This window comes from Salminus brasiliensis, chromosome 11 (genome assembly GCF_030463535.1).
Source record: "Salminus brasiliensis chromosome 11, fSalBra1.hap2, whole genome shotgun sequence".
Lineage (NCBI taxonomy): Eukaryota > Metazoa > Chordata > Actinopteri > Characiformes > Bryconidae > Salminus > Salminus brasiliensis.
Window position 1 is genome coordinate 2,303,269 of NC_132888.1, and position 27,418 is coordinate 2,330,686.

General features: G+C 42.7%; 1 protein-coding gene across 2 annotated transcripts; it reads right to left on the reverse strand.

Annotated features, from left to right (window-relative positions):
- Nucleotides 1–143: 143 nt before the first annotated feature.
- On the reverse strand, nucleotides 144–25,204 carry sap130b (Sin3A-associated protein b). 2 transcript variants are annotated; one of them, XM_072691356.1, is made up of 21 exons: nucleotides 25,122–25,204; nucleotides 17,375–17,502; nucleotides 15,912–16,174; nucleotides 14,927–15,094; nucleotides 13,083–13,209; nucleotides 12,557–12,678; nucleotides 11,721–11,845; nucleotides 11,133–11,274; nucleotides 9,602–9,698; nucleotides 9,355–9,459; nucleotides 8,387–8,528; nucleotides 8,077–8,195; nucleotides 7,724–7,996; nucleotides 6,928–7,102; nucleotides 6,285–6,383; nucleotides 5,309–5,649; nucleotides 4,857–5,078; nucleotides 4,103–4,228; nucleotides 3,739–3,842; nucleotides 3,367–3,480; nucleotides 144–2,503 (listed from the first exon to the last, which is right to left on the reverse strand). In XM_072691356.1, the coding sequence occupies exons 2-21, from the start codon at nucleotides 17,481–17,483 to the stop codon at nucleotides 2,345–2,347; spliced, it is 3,132 nt and encodes a 1,043-aa protein (XP_072547457.1). In that variant the 5' UTR covers nucleotides 17,484–17,502; nucleotides 25,122–25,204; the 3' UTR covers nucleotides 144–2,344. The 2 variants fall into 2 exon arrangements, with proteins under 2 accessions (XP_072547457.1, XP_072547456.1); XM_072691355.1 differs by having other exon boundaries at nucleotides 9,602–9,701.
- Between the last annotated feature and the right edge of the window lie 2,214 nt (nucleotides 25,205–27,418).

A 27,418-nucleotide genomic window follows, 5' to 3' on the forward strand; every position in this document is an offset into this window, starting at 1 on the left:
ATCACCATTAGGTGAAGAACTTTCTGTGAGGAGCTTTTATTATTAGAGCTTCAGACATCTGCTTCCCTTCACCTCCACTGTAGAACCACAGCTCTGACTGGGTGAGGTTATCTAGAATGAAACCCCCACTCTGAACAAGCCTGTTCACACTTCACCATTTATTTATGCAGACATTCTCAGGACTTAACCTGAACACATGGTACAGATGTACTATAAGGATACTCTAAGGACCTTTTCCCATAATCCCTAAACGGCAGGTAGGAGGTACACTGAAAAGCACAAACGCCTTTCCAAGCAAAGCACTGTGGGAGAAATTACTGTGCAGACCCGGCTTTTCATCATAAGCACTAGGCCATCTGGCAAGGCACCCATACAAGGGACAATACACACATCAGCCATAACATTAAAACCACTGATGATCTGGTTCCAGTGGCTCCTGTAGTGGACAAGCGCAAGAAACTGAGACACTGACAAGAACCAGACTGTGATGTTCTAGATAAACGACTGGGTCAGAACATCTCCACCAGAACATCAGGCCGGGAACTCCTGGTATACAGTGGTCAGTACCTACCAAAAGTGCTACCGGTGACCGGGTCATGGGCTCCTAAGGGTCAGTGACGCTCATGGAGGCCCCGCCCACCTCACACATTTTCAGGACCTGCTGCCAACATTAGTCCTGGTGCCAAACACCACAGGACACCTTCTGAGATCTTGTGGAGGCCATGTCCTCAATGCTCAGGGCTTTGGTGTTTTAGCGACCTACACACTTTTGGGCAGGTGGTGCTAATGTTATGGCTGATCAGTGTATGAAATGCAGTTACAGAGAGGTCACTTTACGAGGTAAAAGGTGTGAAATGCACAGACCAGACAATTCCTTTAGATCTAGCGACCTGTAACTCCGTTAACGAAGACCAAGCAACAGAGCTCAATGCAATGGGCCCAAAAAGTATGTGGACACTATAACCTATTGAACACTGGTAATTTTTAATGATACTAGTTAGATTAGTTCATTCAAATGTTAAAAAGAGACACAGTTCAATGCACTAAAGGTCTTGTAAGTCACATCTGAGGCTGTTTTTCTTACCGTGAATGTATAATGAAGGCATTTGGGATGCAAACCTACAGACAAACTGCTGAAAAAGAGATGATCTAGAACACACTGGCTTCACCGTAAAGACATAAAAACTACAGTGAATTTAACATCTTTTAAATGTCCATACACTTTTTGGGCCATTTTATAGTCCCAAACGAACCATCAGGCCACACTGTGGGCTTTCAAGCTCCATCCTACTCAGTCTTATGCTACATAAGTTTGCCTTCATCACAAATGAGCAGTATATACAGTACAGTGCAGATGTTTTAGGCAGATAAGAGTTTTTCCTGTAGAAGCTCCAGATCTCATCAGAACAGATAAAGCAGGTGAACATAAATCCAGTAAAAAGGAGAAACAAGAGCTTCTCCTTCTGATGAACAGAGCTTGGTTCCTCCAGGGTTCTCCTGGACGCCACGCCCCCCCTTCCCCCCCAGTCCAGCCAGCACAGCGTGGAGGATGTGTTCAACCTGGTTTACCATCATTAATTAATACTAGACTCCATGAGGAGAACTTTGAAGATGTTCTAATGATGAACACAGTGATGGAGAACCTCCACCACTTTCTGGAGGAGTGTTATTATTAGTGTTTATTCTAATATCAGTGTTTTACTGAGCAGATCTACACAGGAGACTAAAACTTGTGCACAGTACTGTATATTAGTGAGGATTAGACTATTGTTAGCGGGCGGCTGGTGTTTAGAATGGAGAGGCGAACACCAAGAACACAGAGTATGTGCAAGCTGAAGGTCAATGTGTATAGCCTTTCAGGGTATAGTGGAGCTGTAACGGTGAACGCTCCTCGAGTCTTTTGTAGTGCACAGAATGAAAAGTCATCCATAAGGTTCAAATATCCGCCTCATTTGGCATGAATAAGTCATATTACATCAAGAGTTATTAATAAAAGCTCAATAACTGGTGATGCAATATTTTGTACTCATGTGTAAATGATGCACACATTTAAATGACCCAAATTCATTCATTAACCCCCCCAGTAGTGAAGGTAAGGCTTTTACACCGAGGGTGAGAACATGCTCCATCAGATGACCCAGCTGGTCATTTCTCTGGAAATCCAGCCGGAATTCCGTCCGTATCAGTTTTGCTCACTTCCCTCAGTCCCATGATCAGCCCAAGGCTCCACGTGGTGTTTAAGTCTGAGCATAGTTGTGTCGGGTGCGATGCTTCCGGAGGCACGGCTCCAGATTCCGGCCGGAGCAGAAGGCTGCTGAGGCAGGCCTCGTTCGCTCGTTTCCACTCAAGCCCTGTCTTTCCGCTTCAGCTTGTGGAGCTTCTTGGTGCTACTGTTCTTGTTGAGCAGCTTCATGACTCGCTCTCGGTGGTCCAGAACCTTCATCATGGCCTCCCGAGCCTCTGTGATCTGATCCATCACCAGCTTACAGCGCTGCATGTTCCCCTGCACAGAAACGACAGAGTACACCTGAGCATCTTTGCAAACTCCAGCTAATTACCATCAAAGTTACACTGCAATTTATTTTAATCCAGTATGAAGTGTGTACAGACTGCACAGGCTGACCGTGATAACTGTGGATTAATATCACTCCCCAGTTATTACTGTCAGACTGTACACACTACTACACACACACTGCAGATTCATACTGGATTAATATCACTTCACAGTTATTACTGTCAGACTGTACACACTACTACACACACACTGCAGATTCATACTGGATTAATATTACTTCACAGTTATTACTGTCAGACTGTACACACTACTACACACTGCAGATTCATACTGGATTAATATCACTCCACAGTTATTACTGTCAGACTGTACACACTACTACACACACTGCAGATTCATACTGGATTAATATCACTCCACAGTTATTACTGTCAGACTGTACACACTACTACACACACACTGCAGATTCATACTGGATTAATATCACTCCACAGTTATTACTGTCAGACTGTACACACTACTACACACACACTGCAGATTCATACTGGATTAATATCACTCCACAGTTATTACTGTCAGACTGTACACACTACTACACACACACTGCAGATTCATACTGGATTAATATCACTCCACAGTGATTACTGTCAGACCGTACACACTACTACAACACACACTGCAGATTCATACTGGATTAATGTATTAGTCAGACTGTATGACCTATACATACACTCCAGATCGAAAATCACTCCAGTTATTAGAGAGTAATAATTACATAGTGATTTTACTCCAGTATGAATCTGAGGTAGAGTAACAGTCTGACAGTAATAACTAATGCTGATAGAACTGACCTGTATAAGCTCACTGATGCGGTGCAGGTCGTCGTCGGCCCCGGCTTTCTTTTTCGGTACGAGTCCTTCCTGGAGAGTGGTCAGACGACCATAGACATCATGCTCCAGATTGGTCTGCAGCACAGCAGAGGAAGAGGACATTCAGACAAAGAGACAAAACAGCATCACTGTCAAAGAGACAGAGTCAATCACTTCCTTCCAGCGGGGGTCACTAACTAGAAGGGCCTCTGGATATATTTGGACATGTGTCAAATAGATGTTTTTGCCATCAGACCTTTATTGAACCCAAATCTTTCAGAATACTGAGAGCGCGTAATTCCAACTGTGCTCCACTTGATGGCAGTGAAGCAGCAGGGTGGAGAGAAGCCTCACCAGCTGCAGCAGCTGAGCAGAACACAGGTGGATCTTCCAGCCCTGAGCGCGACACACCACCCCCTTCTGATTGGCCACATCCTGCAACGAGCCTTTCTTCTCCTCTGAAACAGCAGAACAGACAGTATAAACATTAACACCTCAACAATGACTTACTATGTTGGTTGGATTCATTATAAAGGGCTGAGAAAAAGATCTGATGTTTTTTAATGAGGATTTCAAAATCTACCGTAACCCCAAACTGTAATTAAATGAACTGTTAAAATGCTACATCGTAAATAAACCAACCTTCTTTATCATGAATCGGCAACAATTTATTAAGAATTAATGTGAGAATCATTAACTGAGCTCAAACCAATCAGACCTTTAACTCTGACATCACTGTATCTCTGGAAGTGGTGGTATGCAGCTTTCCAGGGGTTTCGGTAGTGCCTCAGCAGAGTGACCGGGGGCCGAATCCGCACTGGAACGTACCGCACTCCCTCCTCGTCTACACCGGAAAACAACAGAGACAAATAAAGAGGTGATGATGGATTTCGTGATGAAGAGGGACTAGAGAACCAGCATACAATTTAAAATGAAACTCAACGATTTTGACCTCATAAAATTCAATAAACTGATCAGCAGAGGAAAAATTGTACATTTTCCACCCAGACTCACAAACTCTGATTAGAACAGATGCTGAAATTCAGTGAGTGCTTTCTTTACAGTGCTTGAGTTTGTCCTCCAGTCTTTCATCACGGTCAGTTTCTGAACACTGGAGTGTTGTCAGTTGGTGGAGTAAATCTAATTTAATATCCAATAAATTCATTTAAAATGAAAATGTAAGACATTAAAACATTTTATGACCTTATTTTTCCACTGATTTTCCAAAACTATAATATTTGTATTATATTATAAAATGTGTAACCAACTAAAGTATACTGTCAACATGAACCTCCGAGAGGTCAGAAATCTCAGGAGTACCCTGAGGGACTGAGAACAGTACAGGCCTCTAATGACACCATGAGCCTAACTGTGCTCCATCAGCGTGTTGGAAAGTTCTAAAACAACATGACATCCCATAATATTACTTCCACAACAGTTCAATCAGGAAAGTCACGGTGAACGAAACTGACCGATGTACTCTTTGGGTGGGGATTTGCGTTTCTCGGCCCGTTGGCTGGGGGGTTTTGTTGGGACCCTTTCCTCGTCAGTGCTGTTAGCCTCCATCATCTCGCTCTCCTCGGTGGAGATCACGTGCTGCTGCTTGCGAGGTTTCTTCCTGGGCGAGGCTCCAGGGGTGAGGTCCACAGAGGGTACTGCAAGAGCAGGAGTGCCACTAGGGGGCGCTGGAGCCACTGAGAAAAAATATATATACATGTATAGAACCAAAGATAAACTTCATTAGTGATTGAACAGTAGCGATGGCCACAGTTTCAGTGGTATGTGCGTAATTTTTAAACACCCTGAGGGTTCATAATTTGAGCTTTACAGGTCATTTGCATATCCTTAAAAGCCACCCCTCCTTCTCGGGCCAATAAAGTAAATCAAAAAAGATACACCAGCTAATCAGACATGACCCCTGTACCTGGTTTGGATGTGTCCATTGGCTCTGCCTCCTGCTTCACATTAATTTCTGGGAGGGTGGAGCTAATAGGACAAGCTGCAGTGCTAGTGGCTCCTGTGTGAGAAGGAGGGGCTACTACGTTGGCCATCGACAGGATGGGCGGGGTTACTGCCATGGCAGCAGGAACAGGCTGTGAAGGGGGCGCAGCAGAGGTCAGTAGAGAGGAGACGGGCTGGGCAGGGATCTGAGACGGAGGAAGGGCAGAGTTCTGCTGCTGGTCAGTGTTCTGGCCTGAAACGGCCTCCACTGCAGGATTCACCGGAGGGGCCAAACCCACCAGGACATCCGGTTTGGGTTTCACTCTGTAAGAAAGCATAGGAGAGGGCTGGTGGTTTGAAAACGTAGAGATATGAGAGGGGTGTTATTTTAGCTTCCACAGTTTTAATGAGTGCTTCACTGGAGTCCCAGAGCCTTAGCAATGAGTGTACGAGACATGCTCATCATGTTTGAGACCGGCTAGCCTGCTTCACACTGTTGGACAGCTTCTATTTAAATAGATAAATCAGGTCTGAAGGTTGTCAAGCGAATTTAATAACTGGCTAATTTAGCAGCGAACAGGCAATTAACACTACATGTCCAAATGTTTGTAGACACCACTTCTAATGAATGCATTCAGCTACTTTAAGTCGCACCCACTGGTGACACACCAACAGATTGTCTAGAAGATGTGGTGTGCATCATCTCCACGTCATCCCCAATATCACCACATGTCTAAATGATGAACGCTTGGACATGCGATGGGGCGGTTTCAGCACAGACCCTAAAGGCTAAAGGCTCCACAACCCCCACCGACTCCAACCGAGGCTGCGTCCATCTACGCAGTGTTTAACAGAAGCTCTTACATCTCAGACTTCTCCTAAAGCTTTCTTCTTTTTTTTTTAAGGTTGTTAAAGCACCCTACACATAAAGTTGACTTGACTACACTGATGAACAGTACCCAGCAGGACGAGGTGATCCAGAGGCGCTTCTCAGTCCTGCGTCCATCCTGCCAGGGTCACCGAGCTGGGCTGGGATCAGGTTTTTCCTCACGCTGGCACTTCAAATAAAAAAGACACACATGCAAAATCAGACCTCACTGTCATACATTCAACATCATGCTGTTCAGTGGTGTTCAGCTAAATAACTCAACAGGACGACCCACTGCTGACACAGATGTGCAAATGCACACACACAGCTTGTCTAGTCCCTAAAGAGTCCCTCTAGTCCTCTATCTAGAGCAGATCAACATCATGAGCCTATTGGCTCCATGCTGCCTAATGCCATGCGTGGGCTAGTAGAGGGGTATAAAGCCCCCCAGCATTGAGGAGCTGTGGAGCATCTGGAATGATGGTGGTGGAGCTTCATCCAGTACTTTTGAATGGGATGAGTTGTGGCTCTTGTTGCTGAATGCAATCAAATCCTCACAGTAATGCTCCTCCAAAATCTAGTAGAAAGTCTTCTTCTCAGGGCAGCAGACACACTTACTCCAGCAACAGCAGGAGCAACTATTTTTAATTTCCTTGATTTCAGAAGAAACTATGAATGAGCAGGTGTCCCAATACTTTTGTGCATTGAGTGTGAAAAGTGCAGTGGCCACTTACCCTTCACCGGCAGGCTTCTTTCGCAGGATGCTGGGCCGAGGAGAGGACACGAGCGCAGGAGCCCCAGAGCCGCTGCCTTGAGGGTGAGGCTGGGTTGCCACAGCAGCAGGCTGACTGCTGCTGAAGGTGTTGTTGATGGAGTTAGCCACCAGCGTGGAACCATCTGCCAGCACAACTGAAAAGACAAGAGAAGAACAGTTGGAAGGTTCAGTGCAAGCCGTGTTAATGGGCCAATTCAGATGATTGCATTGTAGCCCAGAGAGTCCTCCCCCAGGACTTGTTTACTACATTGCCTACAGGTAAGCAGGTGACCGTATGTAGAACATTAGCTGTAACATACAACAAGGGATCTTCCAATCAAATGGCATCTGAAGAAGAACGCATGTGTCACACTGCACTGCGAGCAATACAGCCCTATACTAATCAATGAAGCCTTTCAGACCACCTCCCCGCATTACCATGAGCCAGCCCATGAGCATCACTAGCCTCCGCCATGGTGTTCAACAATTTAACATATGGGTTATTCCTCCAAGTCCACCAAGGCTTGGTTTCAGAAGAAGTCCTGGAAGATTCTGGAGTGGGTGTCACAGTCGCCTGACTGAATCCCTTGGTGGGATTTGAGGAAGGCAGCAGCCACAAACCCAAGAGAATCAGTGAACTTGAGGCCACTGCCCATGAGGAATGGGCTGAGACTCCTCAGGTGTCTGTCTACACATCATGCTTTAAGCAGCCCAGCAGAGAGGGGGGGGCTCCAAGCAGGTGTCAAACTAATACTAAGTGATGGACAGTTTCTCACCTGAAGTCTTGGCCTCAGTAGGAGGTTGCTGGGGGTTGACCTGTGCAGGCTGCATGCTCTGGGGGGTGATTGAGGTGGAGGTGTGAAGCCCCTGTGCTGTTATGGCTGTGGCCTGAACCCCCTGTGCGGTCACAGTGGCCGGCTGGATGTTCTGGGTGTTGATCTGAGCAATGCGGTCCACCGTCATCAGCTGCATGGAGTTCAGGTGTACCGCAGAGGCCACGCCCACGCTGGTCTGGGCCGGCATGCCGGCGGTAGGGGCTTGGGCAGTCACTGCAAACAAGGCGGACAGAAAAGTGAGTGGGTTCACTGAACACCAGCCTACATGTGCTGTGGTTGCTTGTTTGCAGTACCTGGATAGGGCCGTATGGTTGAGACAGAGCTGGTGATGGGGGCGTAGGTGTGCGCCAGTGGGTACGAGGCCGAAGGGTAGGTTGGTAGGAAGTACTGGAACTGCACAGGGACAGATTGTCTACGGAGAATAAAGACAGACACATCAGCAGGTAAAGGGCTGGTTTAAAATGCATGTAGTTGAAGTGGTTAAATGGCCTGGAAATATAAACATTCTGGGTTTTAAAAGTTTTAACCATCACTAAAATATCAGCATTACAAATACCCCTAAAACCAGAGTGAAATCAGTGTGCACCAGATACGTGTGTCTACCTGTTGTCGCTGCGGTTCTCCATGTTGACGGGATTAGGGGAAGAGCGGTGGGCGGAGATGGGGATGAGGTTCCCTCTTTCCCCAGGAAACTCAGACTGGATTCTGGGGGAGGTGTGTGTGATGGGTTGGGGGACAACCTTGGCTAAAAAAGAAAACAGATACGTTCGTCAGGGAATCTGACGAGGAGACACACCCTTAGGGTTGGGTGGAGTGTCATAACGCACTGGGTATGACCCAGTATTGTGTACACACATTTATATGCAGTATATGGACAAAAGTATTGGGACACCTGCTTATTCATAGTTTCTTCTGAACTCAATGGAGTTTAAAAAAACAAAAGTCTCTACTGTCCAGAGAAGACGTTCTACTAGATTTTGAAGGAGCATTGCTGTGAGGAGTGAGGTCAGGATGTTGGATGATGATGATCACCACCCCAACTCATTATCCCAAACTCCTCAACTCATCCCAAAAGTACTAGATGGAGCTCCATCATCATCATCATCATCATCATCATCATTCCAGAGAACACAGCTCTTCCACTGCTCCACAGCTCCTCAATGCTGGGGGGCTTTATACCCCTCTAGCCCACACCTGGCATTAGGCAGCATGGAGCCAATAGGTTCATGTTTATTTATCTGCTCCAGAGAGGCAGTGCTTCTCTACAGAGACTGGACCAGCTTTTGCACATAACCTAAAGTAGCTGAATGCATTCAATAGAAGGGGTGTCCACAAACATTTGGACATATAGTGCATGTTAAAAAAAATACACTTTTTTATGTATATATGCATACAGATAAAGAATTACAAGGTCCAGAGTGTAGGAATCCGACCCCCCAGGACTGAAGGTCCCCATCGCTGGTCTAGGTGAATCTCTTACAACTGAAAGCGCATGTCGTTCTAGCAGGGAAGGGGAATTGATCTAGTTATATAGTTAACCAAGGAACCATGCGTTGTGATGAGCTGCTTACCCACTGGGATGGTGGAGGTGGTCACTGCAGTGGCATGGGTGGAATGAGAGGCCATAGTCACAGTAACTATATTACTGCTGGGTATCTGAGTTTGGGGAACGGAGCCTGTAAAAATGAGCAAGTCAAGAAAGACACATTAGGCAATCTGACAATTACTCAAAACACTGATCATCAAATAAAAGCAAAAACAACATTCTGCTAATAAATGGTCGCCCTTTCACTGAGCGCCTCGAGTCCGGTGACCTACCCGCTGTTGTGGGAGATGGGGCAGTGGCAGTGTTGGTGGCCAGAATGGGGGCCACTGTAGCTGCAGCAACAGGCGTCACAGTGCTAAAGATTGGTTTCTGCTGGCAAAGAGAAGAACGTGAAGAACGTGAAGGATGAAGAACGTGCACCACCATGCTTTAACCTCTAAAAAAACGCTGTAGCCCGAATACGGTCTGCAAATTAGTCACTGTGAATATCTAGCAGTATAGCTGAAGCATTACAGGTCCAATATAAGCAACTAAGATACCATAGTTAAGCTTAGAATCTCGATTTTTTGTTGATTCTTTAGTTTATTTCAGAAAATATATATTTTGGTCGCAAAAATGCCCAGAAAAACTTATTAAAAAAAAAGAAGTTAGGTACAGTATGCATATATATATATATATATTTTATTTTTATTTTTTTCCCCATGAAGCCATTTTTAGCCAAGGTGGGCATAATTATACACACACACCACTGCATACCTTAGGTCGTCCCCTTTAAAACAACACAAAATTTGTATCTTTCCTTCAGTCCTTTCGTTAGTAATCCTCACGTTAGTGTACAGAGTGCTTGAAAAGACAGCTCAAAATAAAATAAAAGGGATTAAAAAAAATAATTAAAATATGATCCCCTTGGATCTCCACCTCAAACAACATTTTTGTCAATTAAGTCTGTCGACCAATCAGGCGTCAAGTTAAGATTATGCACAACCAAGTAGGCAGGAAGCTTTCCTCAGGAATACGCATTCTGTTCCAGCATGTCAAAAAACTCACCACAAAAAAAAACACCCACTGATTTATTTCAAAACAAACTCCAATCATATAGGAAGGTTGAAGAGGTTTTGGGGGAGTTGCTGGAGTCGAACAGCAGTGAGAGCTGTAAAACCTGACTAAATTAAACAAGCAAAGGTGACACTAAACCCTCCTGCCTCTTTGATCTTACTAACTAGTGATTTTTCTTGGTTTGGCACTAGAATAAAAAAAATAATCAAAATAAAATTGGTGAAAAAGTGAAGGTGAAGAAATACAGAATAACATGTTGCCATCCAGTGCAGATAGTACACATTATCACTTTTCTGCAGTAAAATTAGCTATTTGTGTGTTGGAGAGGTTTGGGACTTTGGCGCCTCCAAAGGGACACTTGGATAACCTGCCTGTTCACAGTCTACTCCAGCTAGAATACCTTAAACGCTTTAGGAGGAATCAACTCAAAATTTTGCCTGGTGAAAGTAGACCCATGGTGACATGATTCAAAAGCAAAAAGTCTTTGGGGGGCTTCAGTGTATAGTCTCTAAAATCTAGATTTAAAAATAAACCAGATCAAACTTATTTTATTGTGGATTTCTACACATTTGACCACTGCAGATCAATTTCAATATCTTTAAATGCTTCTGTAATTGCAGTCGATGGTTGGGACTAGTTCTGCACAATGTATGGTTTCAGCATTTACATAGCTAGAGCTAAAAAGCCCTGTCTACTGTTGCTCAATCCCAGTCTCCACCTAGGCTGAGAACTAAACAGATCTCTAACCTGAGCCATTGAGTGTGGGAGGGGCTTCTGAGCACCAATGGCCGGATGTGAAGGAAGTGTGATGCGGGTAGGTGTGTCCCGGGCTGGAGGTCGCTGGATGCTCAAGGTTGCAGGAGGAGGGTGGATGGTAAGGCCTGAACGTCTTTGAATGAAACACAAGAGGAAATATTATTAAATATTATTTTAAAATGAATATATTAACCAGTAAGCTGCAGTGATTGGGTCAAGTGATGCATCAGTCATGAATTGGTATGGTTAAATCTGAACCCCACCCCCTCCTCCTCATCCTCTCCTCAGCCAATAGCCTTTTCTTGGTCTCGGTCTATTTTTGCTCACCCTTTTCTAAACACACTAGCACATTCCCCAGATCTTCTTCTAGCCAATGGCACACTATAGCCTACAATATTTGCTAATAGATTAAATGCTTACAAATGTATCAAATTTTAATTAAAACACATTATTCAGATTTAAGACAATAACTGATAGACGCTGCAGGACAATAACACCCAGCCCAGGTCAAATAATGTGAAAATCTACAATAATGTGATGTAAAGTTACTACAGATCTGTGGTGGATTCCTCCTCTTACCCATGCACCAGGTCTCCAGAGTGAGCAGCCACTGTGCTAATCACGGGAGACTGGGGCCGGGTGGCAGTGACTGGAGCCACCACTGTAGGCATCACTGCTGTGGAAGTGGTCACTATGGGTCGTGACTGAAACACAAAAACAAAGCAAACCATGTCAGTGCGGCAGTGTATCGTTATTAAACAATGAAAATATGATTACTTAGCAGTTATTTATCAGAGTCAGGAGCAGAGCATCAGCTGCAGATGATCAGAACATGGTTGGAGAGGATTATTCTGGAGGAGTCGGTCTTATTTAAACCTCTGGTCTGCTCTTGATGGTTGAAGTGAGTGGTGAAGAGCATCACTATGGCCAGATTCAGAGAGCTCTCGGGGGGCCTTCAGAAAGCCCCTGGGAACCTAAATCTGACGAACCTGGCTCCTCACGGCCCCCAGTGTAGATCTTAAGTGTAATAAATGTCTTATTTCCCCATTTAATGGCTGCATTTGCCCAGTATTGCTCTCCTCTCTATGTGGAAGTAGGTCAGGTTCACGTCTGCATACCCCTGACCAACCCAATCACACGGCTCTGCCATCCCGGAGTCGGAGCAACCTGGAGAGCTAGAGCTCGAGCTAATGCCCTACGTGCCCAGTCATCCCAGTTCTCCCGGCTCCTCTCAGCTTCAGCTTGTCGGCCAGCGATGGATGGCTGTCAGTCACGCACATTTATTAGAATAATAAAACCACGCCAGGGCCGCTCTCAGAGGGGTGTGAGGAGTGTATTATGGTGATTTGGGAGGGGTGTTTGATCAGATTTCTGCTTTGTGCTTCTGGTTAGACTTTGCTGAACGCAAAAGGAACCTGAATAGGCTGATGGATGATATGCTGGACTGTGGGCTGTCCTGTGGCGTTGTTTGGGCTGGACGCTGGTCTCAGCACAGTCGCTCCTTTGGTACTGGACATCACAGCAGCTGCTGCAGCTCCTAGAATAAAAATGACCATAAATATTCATTTCCATTTTATAATTAATGGATCAATAGGAATGCTCCAAAATTATTTTACATTGACTTCCACTGAAATTTAAGAAGTTGCCTTTGATATCTTTGAGATTTGTGTGAGTCAGTAAATATATAATCAGTAACTGACTGTCATTAACTACTGAAGACTGGGATCTTAAAGAAATCAGGTGGAAACGCTACACTAAAAAAGTTTGTAATTTAAAGATTCAGAAACAAGAAAGTCTCATTATTAATAAATATTATAACAATTATCTATGTATAAAATATTTAAAGCCTCAAGAAAAATAAATAAATAAATAAATAAATAAATACACAAGACACGAAATCAAACCCAACCAGCTCAGCCACCGACCCGACATTTAACTGACCTCTGGGTAAATGGGAGGGAAACTGGTGCTGAGGAGTCGCAGAGGATCCGATCTGCAGTGCTGGAGTTCCGCTGCGGATGATCTGAACGCTGGTGGTCATGATGCGGTGTAGGTTTCCGGCGTGACCCTTCAAGCCAAACAAGACAAACCATAAACTACAGCACACCTGGCAGAACACACCTCACACAGCTCACACATATAGCTATAGAGCAAAAGTATTGGGACACCGGCTCAGTCACTTTTTTGTTGGAGTGGCTGCTTTTTTTTTGTCTCTACTGTCCATGATGGAACGGGATGTCCTGCTTGAATGAGGCTGCTCCAATCCAATACTTTTGGGAGGAGTTGGGTGTGTAGTAGAAAGCCTTTCCAGGACAGTAGAGACAGCTACTCCAATACTGTTGTCTATAGTGTGCATGTGTTTAGTTATTCCACCTCCATCTCTCAACACTTTCAAAGGAGGTTCAAAAAGGTCTTTTTTTTTCCCCTCAACATGATCATGCACCCAGATCAGCCCACAGTAAACCCTTTTCACACGCTGACAATGTCGTTAAGAGGAAATGACGATGAAGCAGATAAAAATCACGCGTGGTTAACCTACTTCTAGCATGGCAGTAAGGTGCTTTACATGTCCTCATATCTCAAGCAGTGATCTTTAAGTATTTCCTATTAGACAAAATTCAGATGGCTCAAAATATTACCCCACCCTACGCTGTAATTCTAATGAACGCACTACCATACCAACAGGTGGTAGACACACATGGTCATGGTCAGATGCTAAAGATCCATCTGCCTCCTTATTCTGGCTGCTGACATCTACTCTACGCCGTGTGGATGCTCTCGAATAAACAGATTCTCTAATCTGCGACTTTTAAAAGTTATTCAAGAGAGAAACGGCAGGGTGCAGCACCACCTCTGAGCATGAATCGACCCAAAGGAGTCTTAAAGACCTCGCTCTTGGCAGAATGACGGCTGCAGAGAAAATTGATGTATTTACTAGGGATGCACCGATCCGATACTAGGATCGGGTAACGGTCCTTATACAAACAAAATGAGCTGGATCAGGTATTGAATAATTAGCGAGATCCAAGAGACTGATCCATTCACTGAACATGATTCCAGCACCGCCGGTACTCTAGGCTTCATAACCCAGAATCAGATCAGAGTCACCTACAGACATCATACACAGATCACAGCAAACCGCAGGACTCCCCCTATCTGACCAGCATAGTCCCCTCAACCCGTCATCAACTATCAGCAAGGAATCCAGCTCGTCTTCCACTTAAGGAGACAAGAAAGGAGGGGCTGCTCGCTCCTCTTTAGTCTCACAGACTTCAAATTTCAGAATAAAAGTCCTGAGCCCAGACAGCACTGTGCTGAGGTCCAGCACGGTTGCTCATTTTAGTGATTTTGGGTTTATTAATATCGGTGTTCTTGTATCGGTTCTTGTATCGGTGAAAAGGGGTGCATCCCTAGTACTTACTGAAACGTACCCTGCGGATTGCCAGCATCCATTTGGATCTTAGCGTGTGCTTGGTCAAATTTATGAAAGCCCAGGCCAGGTATGGCTGTGTATGTTGTGGTTGTGGTAAGTTGTGGCACTGAGGAACACAGCTAACACCTTCAAGCTGGACTGGGCCGGATGTTTTTGGTTCAACCGGAAACTAAATGACCTGCTAACAGAAAACCACCAGAAGTGAGAACCTGGAAATGAGAAAAGGGTCCATTCCCATAAAGGATTAGGCCTGGTCCTGGACGGCACTGCATTCTGAACTGTGGGTCGAAACCAGGCTTAATCCCTTAATCTAAACCTTGCAAAATACCCAGTGTACCGAGATTACAACTACCTGCTGGCCGCTGATGGTTGCTACAGGGATGCCAGGCGCCTGTGGCATGGCACTCTCCATGGTAACTGTGATGTGGCCAGGCACCTTGTGGGGCACAGCGAGATGCCCCTGAGCAGAGACCGGGGCGGGGGCGATTACGCGGCTGGGCATTGGCGTCTTCAGAGTACACTGGAAATAAAATAAAAAAAACAATACAAGACCATTAGTCCAAATTCAAATGATTTTTAAGAGGTTTGACTACATTTCTAAAGGTAAACATGGTGGGGACTAAAGACTCAGCAGGGGGTCCTCACTTCATTCACATTCTATTAGGTTCATACAGATTAATTAATTACTGCATAATATGCCTAGGTTTCATAATGGAAACTCACTACAGAGGCTTACTACTTATCCCCCGTCCTTGGCCAAAACAACTTCAGTCAGATGTTTCCTAAAATGATCTACCAGTCTGACATCGACTGGGAGAGGGATTTTCCCACTCCTCCATGCAGAAATCTTTCAGCTTTACCTTGAGCGCCCTCAGATACAGTAAAGGCAAGTGAAGTCTCAGTGGAGTCTATGTTGGAGCTCTAACCCCTAACCATACAGCATTTCCACCTCCAAGCTCCACAGCTGATACGGGGGTCTTGCACTCATATAATTTAACTTTGGACTCTGCATCTCCAACCTTCTTCTGAAGGCCTCTCTGGAATATCCGAGGTTTAAATAAGACCTTTTAAATAAGCTCCCCCAGGTTTTCATGTCAGGCGTGGGCTAGAGGGGTATGAGGCCCCCAGCATTGAGCTGTGGAAGAACTGTGTTCTCTGGAATGATGGAAGGTGGAGCTCCATCCAGTAATTCTGGGATGAGTTGGGGATGACTAGGTGGGGTGCTCACTAACACTCTTATTGTTGACTGCAATCAAATCCTCACAGCAAAAGCAGAATCAACACTCGAAACCATGAATGAGCAAGCGTCCCAATACTTTTGTCCATAGTGTACATACCTTGCCTGGCCCCTCAGCGAACGCAAGTGGAACCCCCTGAGGCAGGTGAGCAGAGGTGTTGGAGGCAGCTGGAACGGAGGCAGTAGGTCCAGGCTGCAGAGGGAGGTGCTGAGCCAGCTGGGGCGGAGCGGTGGGTGCTGGTCCGTGGGCCTGGGGCTGAGGGTATGGCCGGACCACCACTGTCTCCTGCTTATCGTCTCTTAGAGCAGACGCTGCACTGGAGCTCGGCGCGTGGTTAGCGTCCCGGCCTTCGTCGTGGCCTCCTGAGGAGAAGCAGAATTCACCCAGCGACTGAATTAAATGTCTTAAGACTTTGGCGTCCAAATATTTATGCTTGTTTGGAAATGTGTCCTAGATTAGGATAGAAGATCTATGAGGCTGAATAGGGACCAGTCTGATAGGACATTATGGCAATTTTACCACCATAGAGTACACTCTTAAAAAATCAAAGTGCTACAAAGGGTTCCTCGAGCAAAGCCAACAGATATTATATTAATTTTATATTTAGGTTCTAGATTGCAGATTGCTCTGCTGTCCAAACATCTGCATGTATCTGTACATTAGGACAGAAATGAAACTCCTGGATAAGGAGTCTGAGAAGTTTGTAATCAAAAACAATAATAAACAGTTTTTTTTTTTTGTTGTTGTTTTTTTTTACAACCCCGTCACAATACTGATTAATAGTCAATAATCAATTTAACACCTCAAACTGCGTCCAAAATGGAGTTACCACCAGGCCAGAGTGGAGCTTTAACTGCTGCTCGTCTGATGGGAGCAGAGGTGTTGGTGGTCCACCAGGTCATAGCAAGGTTGCAAGGAGCCCCATTTCCTGAACTCCAGTCTTTTGCTATTGACTTTCCCTTCCTTACGCAAGTTTATCTGATCTCTGACCACCTCAAAAAACCTTCAGATTCAGAGAATAATATACACTAAATGGACAAAAGAATTGGGACACCTACTCATTCATTGTTGCTGCTGAAAACAAAGAATATTAAAAGAGCTGATCCTGCTTTTGTTGGAGTAACTGTCTCTACTGTCCAGAGAAGAAGACTTCCTGCTAGATTTTGGAGGAGCATTGCTCTGTGAGGATTTGATAGCAGTCAGCAACAAGAGTGTTAGCGAGGTCCGGATGTTGGATAATGATCATCATCCAACTCATCCCATTCAAAAGTACTGGATGGAGCTCCACCACCATCATCATTCCAGAGAACACAGTTCTTCCACTGCTCCACAGCTCCTCAATGCTGGGGGGGTTTTACACCCCTCTAGCACACGCCTGGCAGCAGGCAGCATGGTGCCAATACACTCTCTCCTCCTTGTCCTATTCTATTGGCAGTATTTCTCTACAGGGACTAGACAAGCTGTGTGGTACATGTGCACATGAGAGTCAGCATAAAGCAGTTAAATGCATTTATTAGAAGGGGTGTCCACAAACATTTGGACATGTAGTTAGCATCACTCACCCATGTTAGACTGCTTTCCTTGGACCGCTGTAATGTTTGCTCCAGGGGTCTGGGCTTGGGCCAGTCCGGCGGGCAGCCCTGCTCGAGGATACTGCTGCTGAGAACTCATCTTCTGCCACTATCTGGTCCTGTAGACAAAATAACACCATAATCAGTAACCTCAGCCCGCTCGGGTCCAACTGCGGGCAGACGTCTAACGCGGACCCTCGATTCAACGATTCAAGTCTTTATTAACCTCCCAGGAGCCCAACCGTGCGATCTGGAGTAGGTGGGATTACGGCAGCAGTACTTTAGGACCCCCTGAACCCAAAGACTAAGACTACACCACAGCAACCACCTGGAAAAGGAGTCTACACACTCGGCCAGTGATTATGATACCAATGCAACCGTATACAAGCTCTGCTTACATACTAGGGCTGGACGATATGATAAAAAAAAATACTAGATCACGATATTTAAAGATTTTTTTGTGACACACGATAATTATCACGATCCATCATCTATAATCACAGACTAAAAACAACATCAGTACCAGCAGATTCTTAGGATCTGAATACAGTGATCTACACACTAGGTCCTCTCAGAAGAGGAGGAGGGTCTTCAGTCTGGGTTTGAGGACAGTGAGCGTTGGACTCTGCTGTTCGTACACCCAGTGGAAGTTCGTTCCACCACAGTAAAAAGTCTGGACGCTCGTCTTCCGTGGATCTTAAAGGATGGCGGGTCGAGCCGAGCCGTACTTGAAGCTGGAAGGGCTCTCGGTGCGGATCGGCTTTTGACTGACCGTCGCCATCAAGTACGGAGGGGCTGGCTGGTCCAGTCTTGGCTTTGTAGACCAGAGTCAGGGTCTGAATCTGAAGGAGAACCACCTCACAAATCAGCCACCAGCTTCATCCTAGTGAGGGCATAGACAGACAGACGAGCACGGCCTGGAGGTGGGAACCCCTTCAGCCAGTCTTTTCTAGCAATTACATGCAATTACGCCAGATTTAATGGAAGGAGGGAAAACAAGACTGGACCACAAGAAAAGCAGGGGGACAGACGAGGAAAAGCAGGGGGACAGACGAGGAAAAGCAGGGGGACAGACGAGGAAAAGCAGGGGGACAGACGAGGAAAAGCAGGGGGACAGACGAGGAAAAGCAGGGGGACAGACGAGGAAAAGCGTCAATAATAAGCTATGAATTAAAACGAGGGGGGTCTACTCTCCTTTAGATGAACAAAAAGGACAGTAAACGTTTCCACTAACAGAGCAGATTAAATTAATCACAGATTAGATGGTAGATGATGGTAAATGATGGTAAATGATGGTAAATGATGGTAAATGATGGTAAATGATGGTAGATGATGGTAGATGATGGTAGATGATGCTAAATGATGCTAAATGATGGTAGATGATGCTAAATGATGCTAAATGATGCTAAATGATGGTAGATGATGGTAGATGATGGTAGATGATGGTAGATGATGGTAGATGATAAATGATGGTAGATGATGGTAGATGATAAATGATGGTAGATGATGGTAAATGATGGTAGATGATGGTAAATGATGGTAAATGATGGTAGATGATGGTAGATGATAAATGATGGTAGATGATGGTAGATGATAAATGATGGTAGATGATGGTAGATGATGGTAGATGATGGTAGATGATGGTAAATGATGGTAGATGATAAATGATGGTAGATGATGGTAGATGATGGTAGATGATGGTAAATGATGGTAGATGATAAATGATGGTAGATGATGGTAGATGATAAATGATGGTAGATGATGGTAGATGATGGTAAATGATGGTAGATGATGGTAGATGATGGTAGATGATGGTAAATGATGGTAGATGATGGTAGATGATGGTAGATGATGCTAAATGATGCTAAATGATGCTAAATGATGGTAGATGATGGTAGATGATGGTAGATGATGGTAGATGATAAATGATGGTAGATGATGGTAGATGATAAATGATGGTAGATGATGGTAGATGATGGTAGATGATGGTAGATGATGGTAGATGATGGTAGATGATGGTAGATGATAAATGATGGTAGATGATGGTAGATGATGGTAGATGATGGTAAATGATGGTAGATGATGGTAGATGATGGTAGATGATAAATGATGGTAGATGATGGTAGATGATGGTAGATGATAAATGATGGTAGATGATGGTAAATGATGGTAGATGATGGTAGATGATGGTAAATGATGGTAAATGATGGTAGATGATGGTAGATGATGGTAAATGATGGTAAATGATGGTAAATGATGGTAGATGATAAATGATGGTAGATGATGGTAGATGATGGTAGATGATAAATGATGGTAGATGATGGTAGATGATGGTAGATGATAAATGATGGTAGATGATGGTAAATGATGGTAAATGATGGTAGATGATGGTAGATGATGGTAAATGATGGTAAATGATGGTAGATGATGGTAGATGATGGTAGATGATGGTAAATGATGGTAAATGATGGTAGATGATGGTAGATGATGGTAGATGATGGTAGATGATGGTAAATGATGGTAGATGATGGTAGATGATGGTAGATGATAAATGATGGTAGATGATGGTAGATGATGGTAAATGATGGTAGATGATGGTAGATGATGGTAAATGATGGTAGATGATGGTAAATGATGGTAGATGATGGTAAATGATGGTAGATGATGAATGATGGTAAATGATGGTAGATGATGGTAGATGATGGTAGATGATGGTAAATGATGGTAGATGATGATAAATGATGATAAATGATGGTAAATGATGGTAAATGATGGTAGATGATGGTAGATGATGGTAGATGATGGTAGATGATGGTAGATGATGGTAGATGATGGTAGATGATGGTAGATGATGGTAGATGATGGTAAATGATGGTAAATGATGGTAGATGATGGTAAATGATGGTAGATGATGGTAGATGATGGTAGATGATGGTAAATGATGGTAAATGATGGTAGATGATGGTAGATGATGGTAAATGATGGTAAATGATGGTAGATGATGGTAGATGATGGTAGATGATGGTAAATGATGGTAGATGATGGTAAATGATGGTAGATGATGGTAGATGATAAATGATGGTAAATGATGGTAAATGATGGTAGATGATGGTAGATGATGGTAAATGATGGTAGGTGATGGTAGATGATGGTAGATGATGGTAGATGATGATAAATGATGATAAATGATGATAAATGATGGTAAATGATGGTAGATGATGGTAGATGATGGTAAATGATGGTAGATGATGGTAGATGATGGTAGATGATGGTAGATGATAAATGATGGTAAATGATGGTAGATGATGATAAATGATGGTAGATGATGGTAGATGATGGTAAATGATGGTAAATGATGGTAGATGATGGTAAATGATGGTAGATGATGGTAGATGATGGTAGATGATGGTAAATGATGGTAGATGATGGTAGATGATGGTAGATGATGGTAGATGATGCTAAATGATGGTAGATGATGGTAGATGATGGTAGATGATGGTAGATGATGCTAAATGATGCTAAATGATGGTAGATGATGGTAGATGATGGTAGATGATGGTAGATGATGGTAGATGATAAATGATGGTAGATGATGGTAGATGATAAATGATGGTAGATGATGGTAGATGATAAATGATGGTAGATGATGGTAAATGATGGTAGATGATGGTAAATGATGGTAAATGATGGTAGATGATGGTAGATGATAAATGATGGTAGATGATGGTAGATGATAAATGATGGTAGATGATGGTAGATGATGGTAGATGATGGTAAATGATGGTAGATGATGGTAGATGATGGTAAATGATGGTAGATGATAAATGATGGTAGATGATGGTAGATGATGGTAAATGATGGTAGATGATGGTAGATGATGGTAAATGATGGTAGATGATGGTAAATGATGGTAGATGATGGTAGATGATGGTAGATGATGGTAGATGATAAATGATGGTAGATGATGGTAGATGATGGTAGATGATAAATGATGGTAGATGATGGTAAATGATGGTAGATGATGGTAGATGATGGTAGATGATAAATGATGGTAGATGATGGTAAATGATGGTAGATGATGGTAGATGATGGTAAATGATGGTAAATGATGGTAGATGATGGTAGATGATGGTAAATGATGGTAAATGATGGTAGATGATGGTAAATGATGGTAAATGATGGTAGATGATGGTAGATGATGGTAGATGATGGTAGATGATGGTAGATGATAAATGATGGTAAATGATGGTAAATGATGGTAGATGATGGTAAATGATGGTAGATGATGGTAGATGATGGTAAATGATGGTAGATGATGGTAGATGATGGTAGATGATGAATGATGGTAGATGATGGTAGATGATGGTAAATGATGGTAGATGATGGTAAATGATGGTAGATGATGGTAGATGATGGTAGATGATGGTAAATGATGGTAGATGATAAATGATGGTAAATGATGGTAGATGATGGTAGATGATGGTAGATGATGGTAAATGATGGTAGATGATGATAAATGATGATAAATGATGATAAATGATGGTAGATGATGGTAGATGATGGTAAATGATGGTAGATGATGGTAGATGATGGTAGATGATGGTAGATGATGGTAGATGATGGTAAATGATGGTAGATGATGGTAGATGATGGTAGATGATGGTAAATGATGGTAGATGATGGTAGATGATAAATGATGGTAAATGATGGTAAATGATGGTAGATGATGGTAGATGATGGTAGATGATGGTAAATGATGGTAGGTGATGGTAGATGATGGTAGATGATGATAAATGATGATAAATGATGATAAATGATGGTAAATGATGGTAGATGATGGTAAATGATGGTAGATGATGGTAGATGATGGTAGATGATGGTAGATGATAAATGATGGTAAATGATGGTAGATGATGATAAATGATGGTAGATGATGGTAGATGATGGTAAATGATGGTAAATGATGGTAGATGATGGTAAATGATGGTAGATGATGGTAGATGATGGTAGATGATGGTAAATGATGGTAGATGATGGTAGATGATGGTAGATGATGGTAGATGATGGTAGATGATGCTAAATGATGGTAGATGATGGTAGATGATGGTAGATGATGATAAATGATGGTAAATGATGGTAGATGATGGTAGATGATGGTAAATGATGGTAGATGATGGTAGATGATGGTAAATGATGGTAAATGATGGTAAATGATGGTAAATGATGGTAGATGATGGTAGATGATGGTAGATGATGGTAAATGATGGTAAATGATGGTAGATGATGGTAGATGATGGTAGATGATGGTAGATGATGGTAAATGATGGTAAATGATGCTAAATGATGGTAGATGATGGTAGATGATGGTAGATGATGGTAAATGATGGTAAATGATGCTAGATGATGGTAGATGATGCTAAATGATGGTAGATGATGGTAGATGATGGTAGATGATGGTAAATGATGCTAAATGATGGTAGATGATGGTAGATGATGGTAAATGATGGTAGATGATGGTAGATGATGGTAGATGATAAATGATGGTAGATGATGGTAGATGATGGTAGATGATGGTAGATGATAAATGATGGTAGATGATGGTAAATGATGGTAGATGATAAATGATGGTAGATGATGGTAAATGATGGTAGATGATGGTAAATGATGGTAGATGATGGTAGATGATGATAAATGATGATAAATGATGGTAAATGATGGTAGATGATGGTAGATGATGGTAGATGATGATAAATGATGGTAAATGATGGTAGATGATGGTAGATGATGATAAATGATGGTAGATGATGGTAAATGATGGTAAATGATGGTAAATGATGGTAGATGATGGTAGATGATGGTAGATGATGATAAATGATGGTAAATGATGGTAAATGATGGTAAATGATGGTAGATGATGGTAAATGATGGTAAATGATGGTAAATGATGGTAGATGATGGTAGATGATGATAAATGATGGTAAATGATGGTAAATGATGGTAGATGATGGTAGATGATGATAAATGATGGTAAATGATGGTAAATGATGGTAGATGATGATAAATGATGGTAAATGATGGTAAATGATGGTAGATGATGGTAGATGATGGTAGATGATGATAAATGATGGTAGATGATGATAAATGATGGTAAATGATGGTAGATGATGGTAGATGATGGTAAATGATGGTAGATGATGGTAGATGATGGTAAATGATGGTAAATGATGGTAGATGATGGTAAATGATGGTAAATGATGGTAGATGATGATAAATGATGTTAAAGTAATAAATAAAGCCGGAGCTGCTGAAACTGAGCGACTTTAAGGGAGGCAGCGCTGCAGCTGCACTTTAAGGGGAAGCTAACTAACACTAGCTCAGCTGACCCAGCGACCAGCTCAGAGTAAACACTGTCCCCCTGTAACACAATCACTCACACAAACACCCCAAACACCTCCAAACACCCCAAACACCTCCAAACACCCCAAACAGCCCAAACACCTCCAAACAGCCCAAACACCTCAAACGCCCCAAACACCTCAAACGCCCCAAACACCTCAAACAGCCCAAACACCTCCAAACAGCCCAAACACCTCCAAACACCTCCAAACAGCCCAAACACCCCAAACACCCCAAACACTCCAAACACCTCCAAACACCTCAAACACTCCAAACACCCCAAACACCCCCAAACACTCCAAACACCCCAAACACCTCCAAACACCTCCAAACACCTCAAACACCTCCAAACACTCCAAACACCCCAAACACCTCAAACACCTCAAACACTCCAAACACCCCAAACACCTCAAACACCCTCAAACGCCCCAAACACCTCAAACGCCCCAAACACCTCAAACGCCCCAAACACCTCAAACAGCCCAAACACCTCCAAACAGCCCAAACACCTCCAAACAGCCCAAACACCCCAAACACCTCAAACACCCCAAACACTCCAAACACCTCCAACACTCCAAACACCCCAAACACCCCCAAACACTCCAAACACCTCAAACACTCCAAACACCCCAAACACCTCCAAACACCCCAAACACCTCCAAACACCTCCAAACACCCCAAACACCTCCAAACACCTCCAAACACCTCAAACACCTCCAAACAGCCCAAACACCTCCAAACAGCCCAAACACCCCAAACACCTCAAACACCCCAAACACTCCAAACACCTCCAACACTCCAAACACCCCAAACACCCCCAAACACTCCAAACACCTCAAACACTCCAAACACTCCAAACACCCCAAACACCTCAAACACCTCAAACACTCCAAACACCCCAAACACCTCAAACACCCTCAAACACCCCAAACACCTCAAACACTCCAAACACCTCAAACACCCCAAACACCTCAAACACCCCAAACACTCCAAACACCTCAAACACCTCAAACACCCCAAACACTCCAAACACCTCAAACACCTCAAACACCCCAAACACCCCAAACACTCCAAACACCTCAGGATTTCAGCTCCTCCTGTGAACTCATTTACAGAAGTTCAGTTAAAACGATAATGAAAGAAACCCTGAAAACCCGCAAGCTAACAGTTTAGCTAGCATAGCATTAGCATAGCATAGCGCAGCCCGGGCAGTTCAGCTGAGGTTCAGCGGGAAATCCTCTAAACTGCGGCGGGTTTTGGGACTAAAGCGCGTCCGCTGGTCGTTCCAGTCTTTGCGGACTTACTGCGATGGTTTAAGTCGTAACGTGCGGATTAAACCCACCTGAAACGCGCCGAGCAAAGCTCTCCATCCGAGCTGCGCCCCGGCACACTGAGCGGCTCCAGCGGGGCGAGGTGAAGCAGCAGCAGCGGCGGCAGCAGCAGCAGCAGCTCCGCCCGTCAAAATAAAAGTCCGCCGCGGTGGAATAACGCGCCGGACACACGGATTTGTGACAAATAGGAATATGCATCCTGCAACTAATATATATATATATATATACATATATACATACTTTATATATATATATAAATGTATTATTATAATACTGTATAATATGGTACCTTGGCTGCCTATGTTGGAACCTGTAATTCTGCAGATATTCTGATTTCTAGATACTCAGATTAATTTGTTGTTGTTGTTGTTTTTTTTTTACTAATTTTAACACATTTGAATTTCTAATTATTTTCTAAATATTTTTGAATAATTGAAAAGCTTTCAAATGTTTTATTTTTTATTAAATATGTCTCTTAACAACTTAATAACTAAAATGAAATTGAAGTGAAATGCATGCATTGTACATCTTGTAAGTACTGCAACTATTTAATAATAAAATCAATAATAATAATAATTATATATTTATATACAGGTTTCCAGGCTAGGTATTTTGCCATCATAATCTGAATTTATATATTTGTATATTTAAGATAAGGTAAGATAATCCTTTATTAGTCCCACAGTGGGGAAATTCTCACTGTCACAGCAGAAAGGGATAGCAAGACACTCAGTTTATAGATAAAATAGCAAAATCAATGTATTATTATTATAATAATTACTGTATAATGCGATACAATGGCTGCCTATATTGGAACCTGTAAGTCTGCAGATACACTGATAGATACTCAGTGATTGATTTGGGTTTTTTAATTACTAATCTCAACACATTAGAATTTCTAATTATTTTCTAAATATTTCGAAATATTTTGGAATAATGGGAAAGCAGTTCCAAAAAGAGTTTTCAAATGTTTTATTTTAATTAAATATGTCTCCTAATAACTTAATAACTAAAATGAAATGGAAGTAAAATGCATGCATTGTACATCTTGTAAGTACTGCAACTATATAATAATAAAATTAATAATTGAATAATCTGAATTTATATATTTGTATATTTACAGATAAAATAGCAAAGACAATGTATTATTATAACGATTATTGTATAATACGATACCTTGGCTGCCTATATTGAAACCTGTAATTATGTAAGATATACTGATAGATACTTAAAAAAATTGTACATCTTGTAAGTACTGTAATTCTATAATAATAATGTATAATATATCATATAATATTATTACAATAATGAATAATAATAATTTAATAATAATAATGTAGTGGTTGGTCTGGTGCAACTGATAACACCACTACCTGCCACTGAGCTACTGCACCATGTTGGAGACTGGGGTTCGATTCCTGGTCTGGGTGGCTATGCTACGCTACACCAATAAGAGTCCCTGGGCCAGACTCCTAAGACTACACTGACCCTCCTCTGTAATACCAGTGACCTTGTAAGTCACTCTGGATAAGAATGCTGATAATGTAAATACTAGAACATATAGAATATACTGTATAGATCAAAGGACTGTAAATATCTTCAAAGAATATTCTATATTCTAATATAGACAATATTCTATATGTTCTAATTTCTAATCTCCAATCTCTATTATTCCTTTATGCCCCTCTAGCCCTCATATCACATTGGGCATGGTGGGTCCTGTTCCATTCAGTTGGTGTGTGTGTGTGTGTGTGTGTGTGTGTGTATATATATATATATATATATATATATACACAAATGCTTGTGGACACCTAGTTGGGGAGTTGGGGATGATGAGGTTGGGTGGTGATCATCATCATCCAACATCCTGACCTCACTAACAACACTCTTGTTGCTGAATGCAATCAAATCCTCACAGCAATGCTGCTCCAGAATCTAGTAGAAAGTCTTCTTCTCTGGACAGTAGTACTTATATATATTTAATCATATTAAAACTGACCTCTATGAATCAGCAGTGGTCAGAAAGGTTCTGCATGGATGTTTGATCCATTCTGTCATTTTTTCTATTAAAAACCTCGACAGAACCGGTCAGTACCTCATCACAACTGCCACTGACCGCTCTACTCTGAACATGAGAGGGTAACGCAGGTAACACTCTTGTGGCTGAATGCAATCAAATCCTCACAGCATTGCTGCTCCAAAGTCTATTAGAAAGTCTTCTTCTCTGGACTGTAGAGACAGTTACTCCAACAGAAGCAGGATAGGCTATTTTTAAAAATCGTTGATTTAAAAGTCTGTTTTCATAATA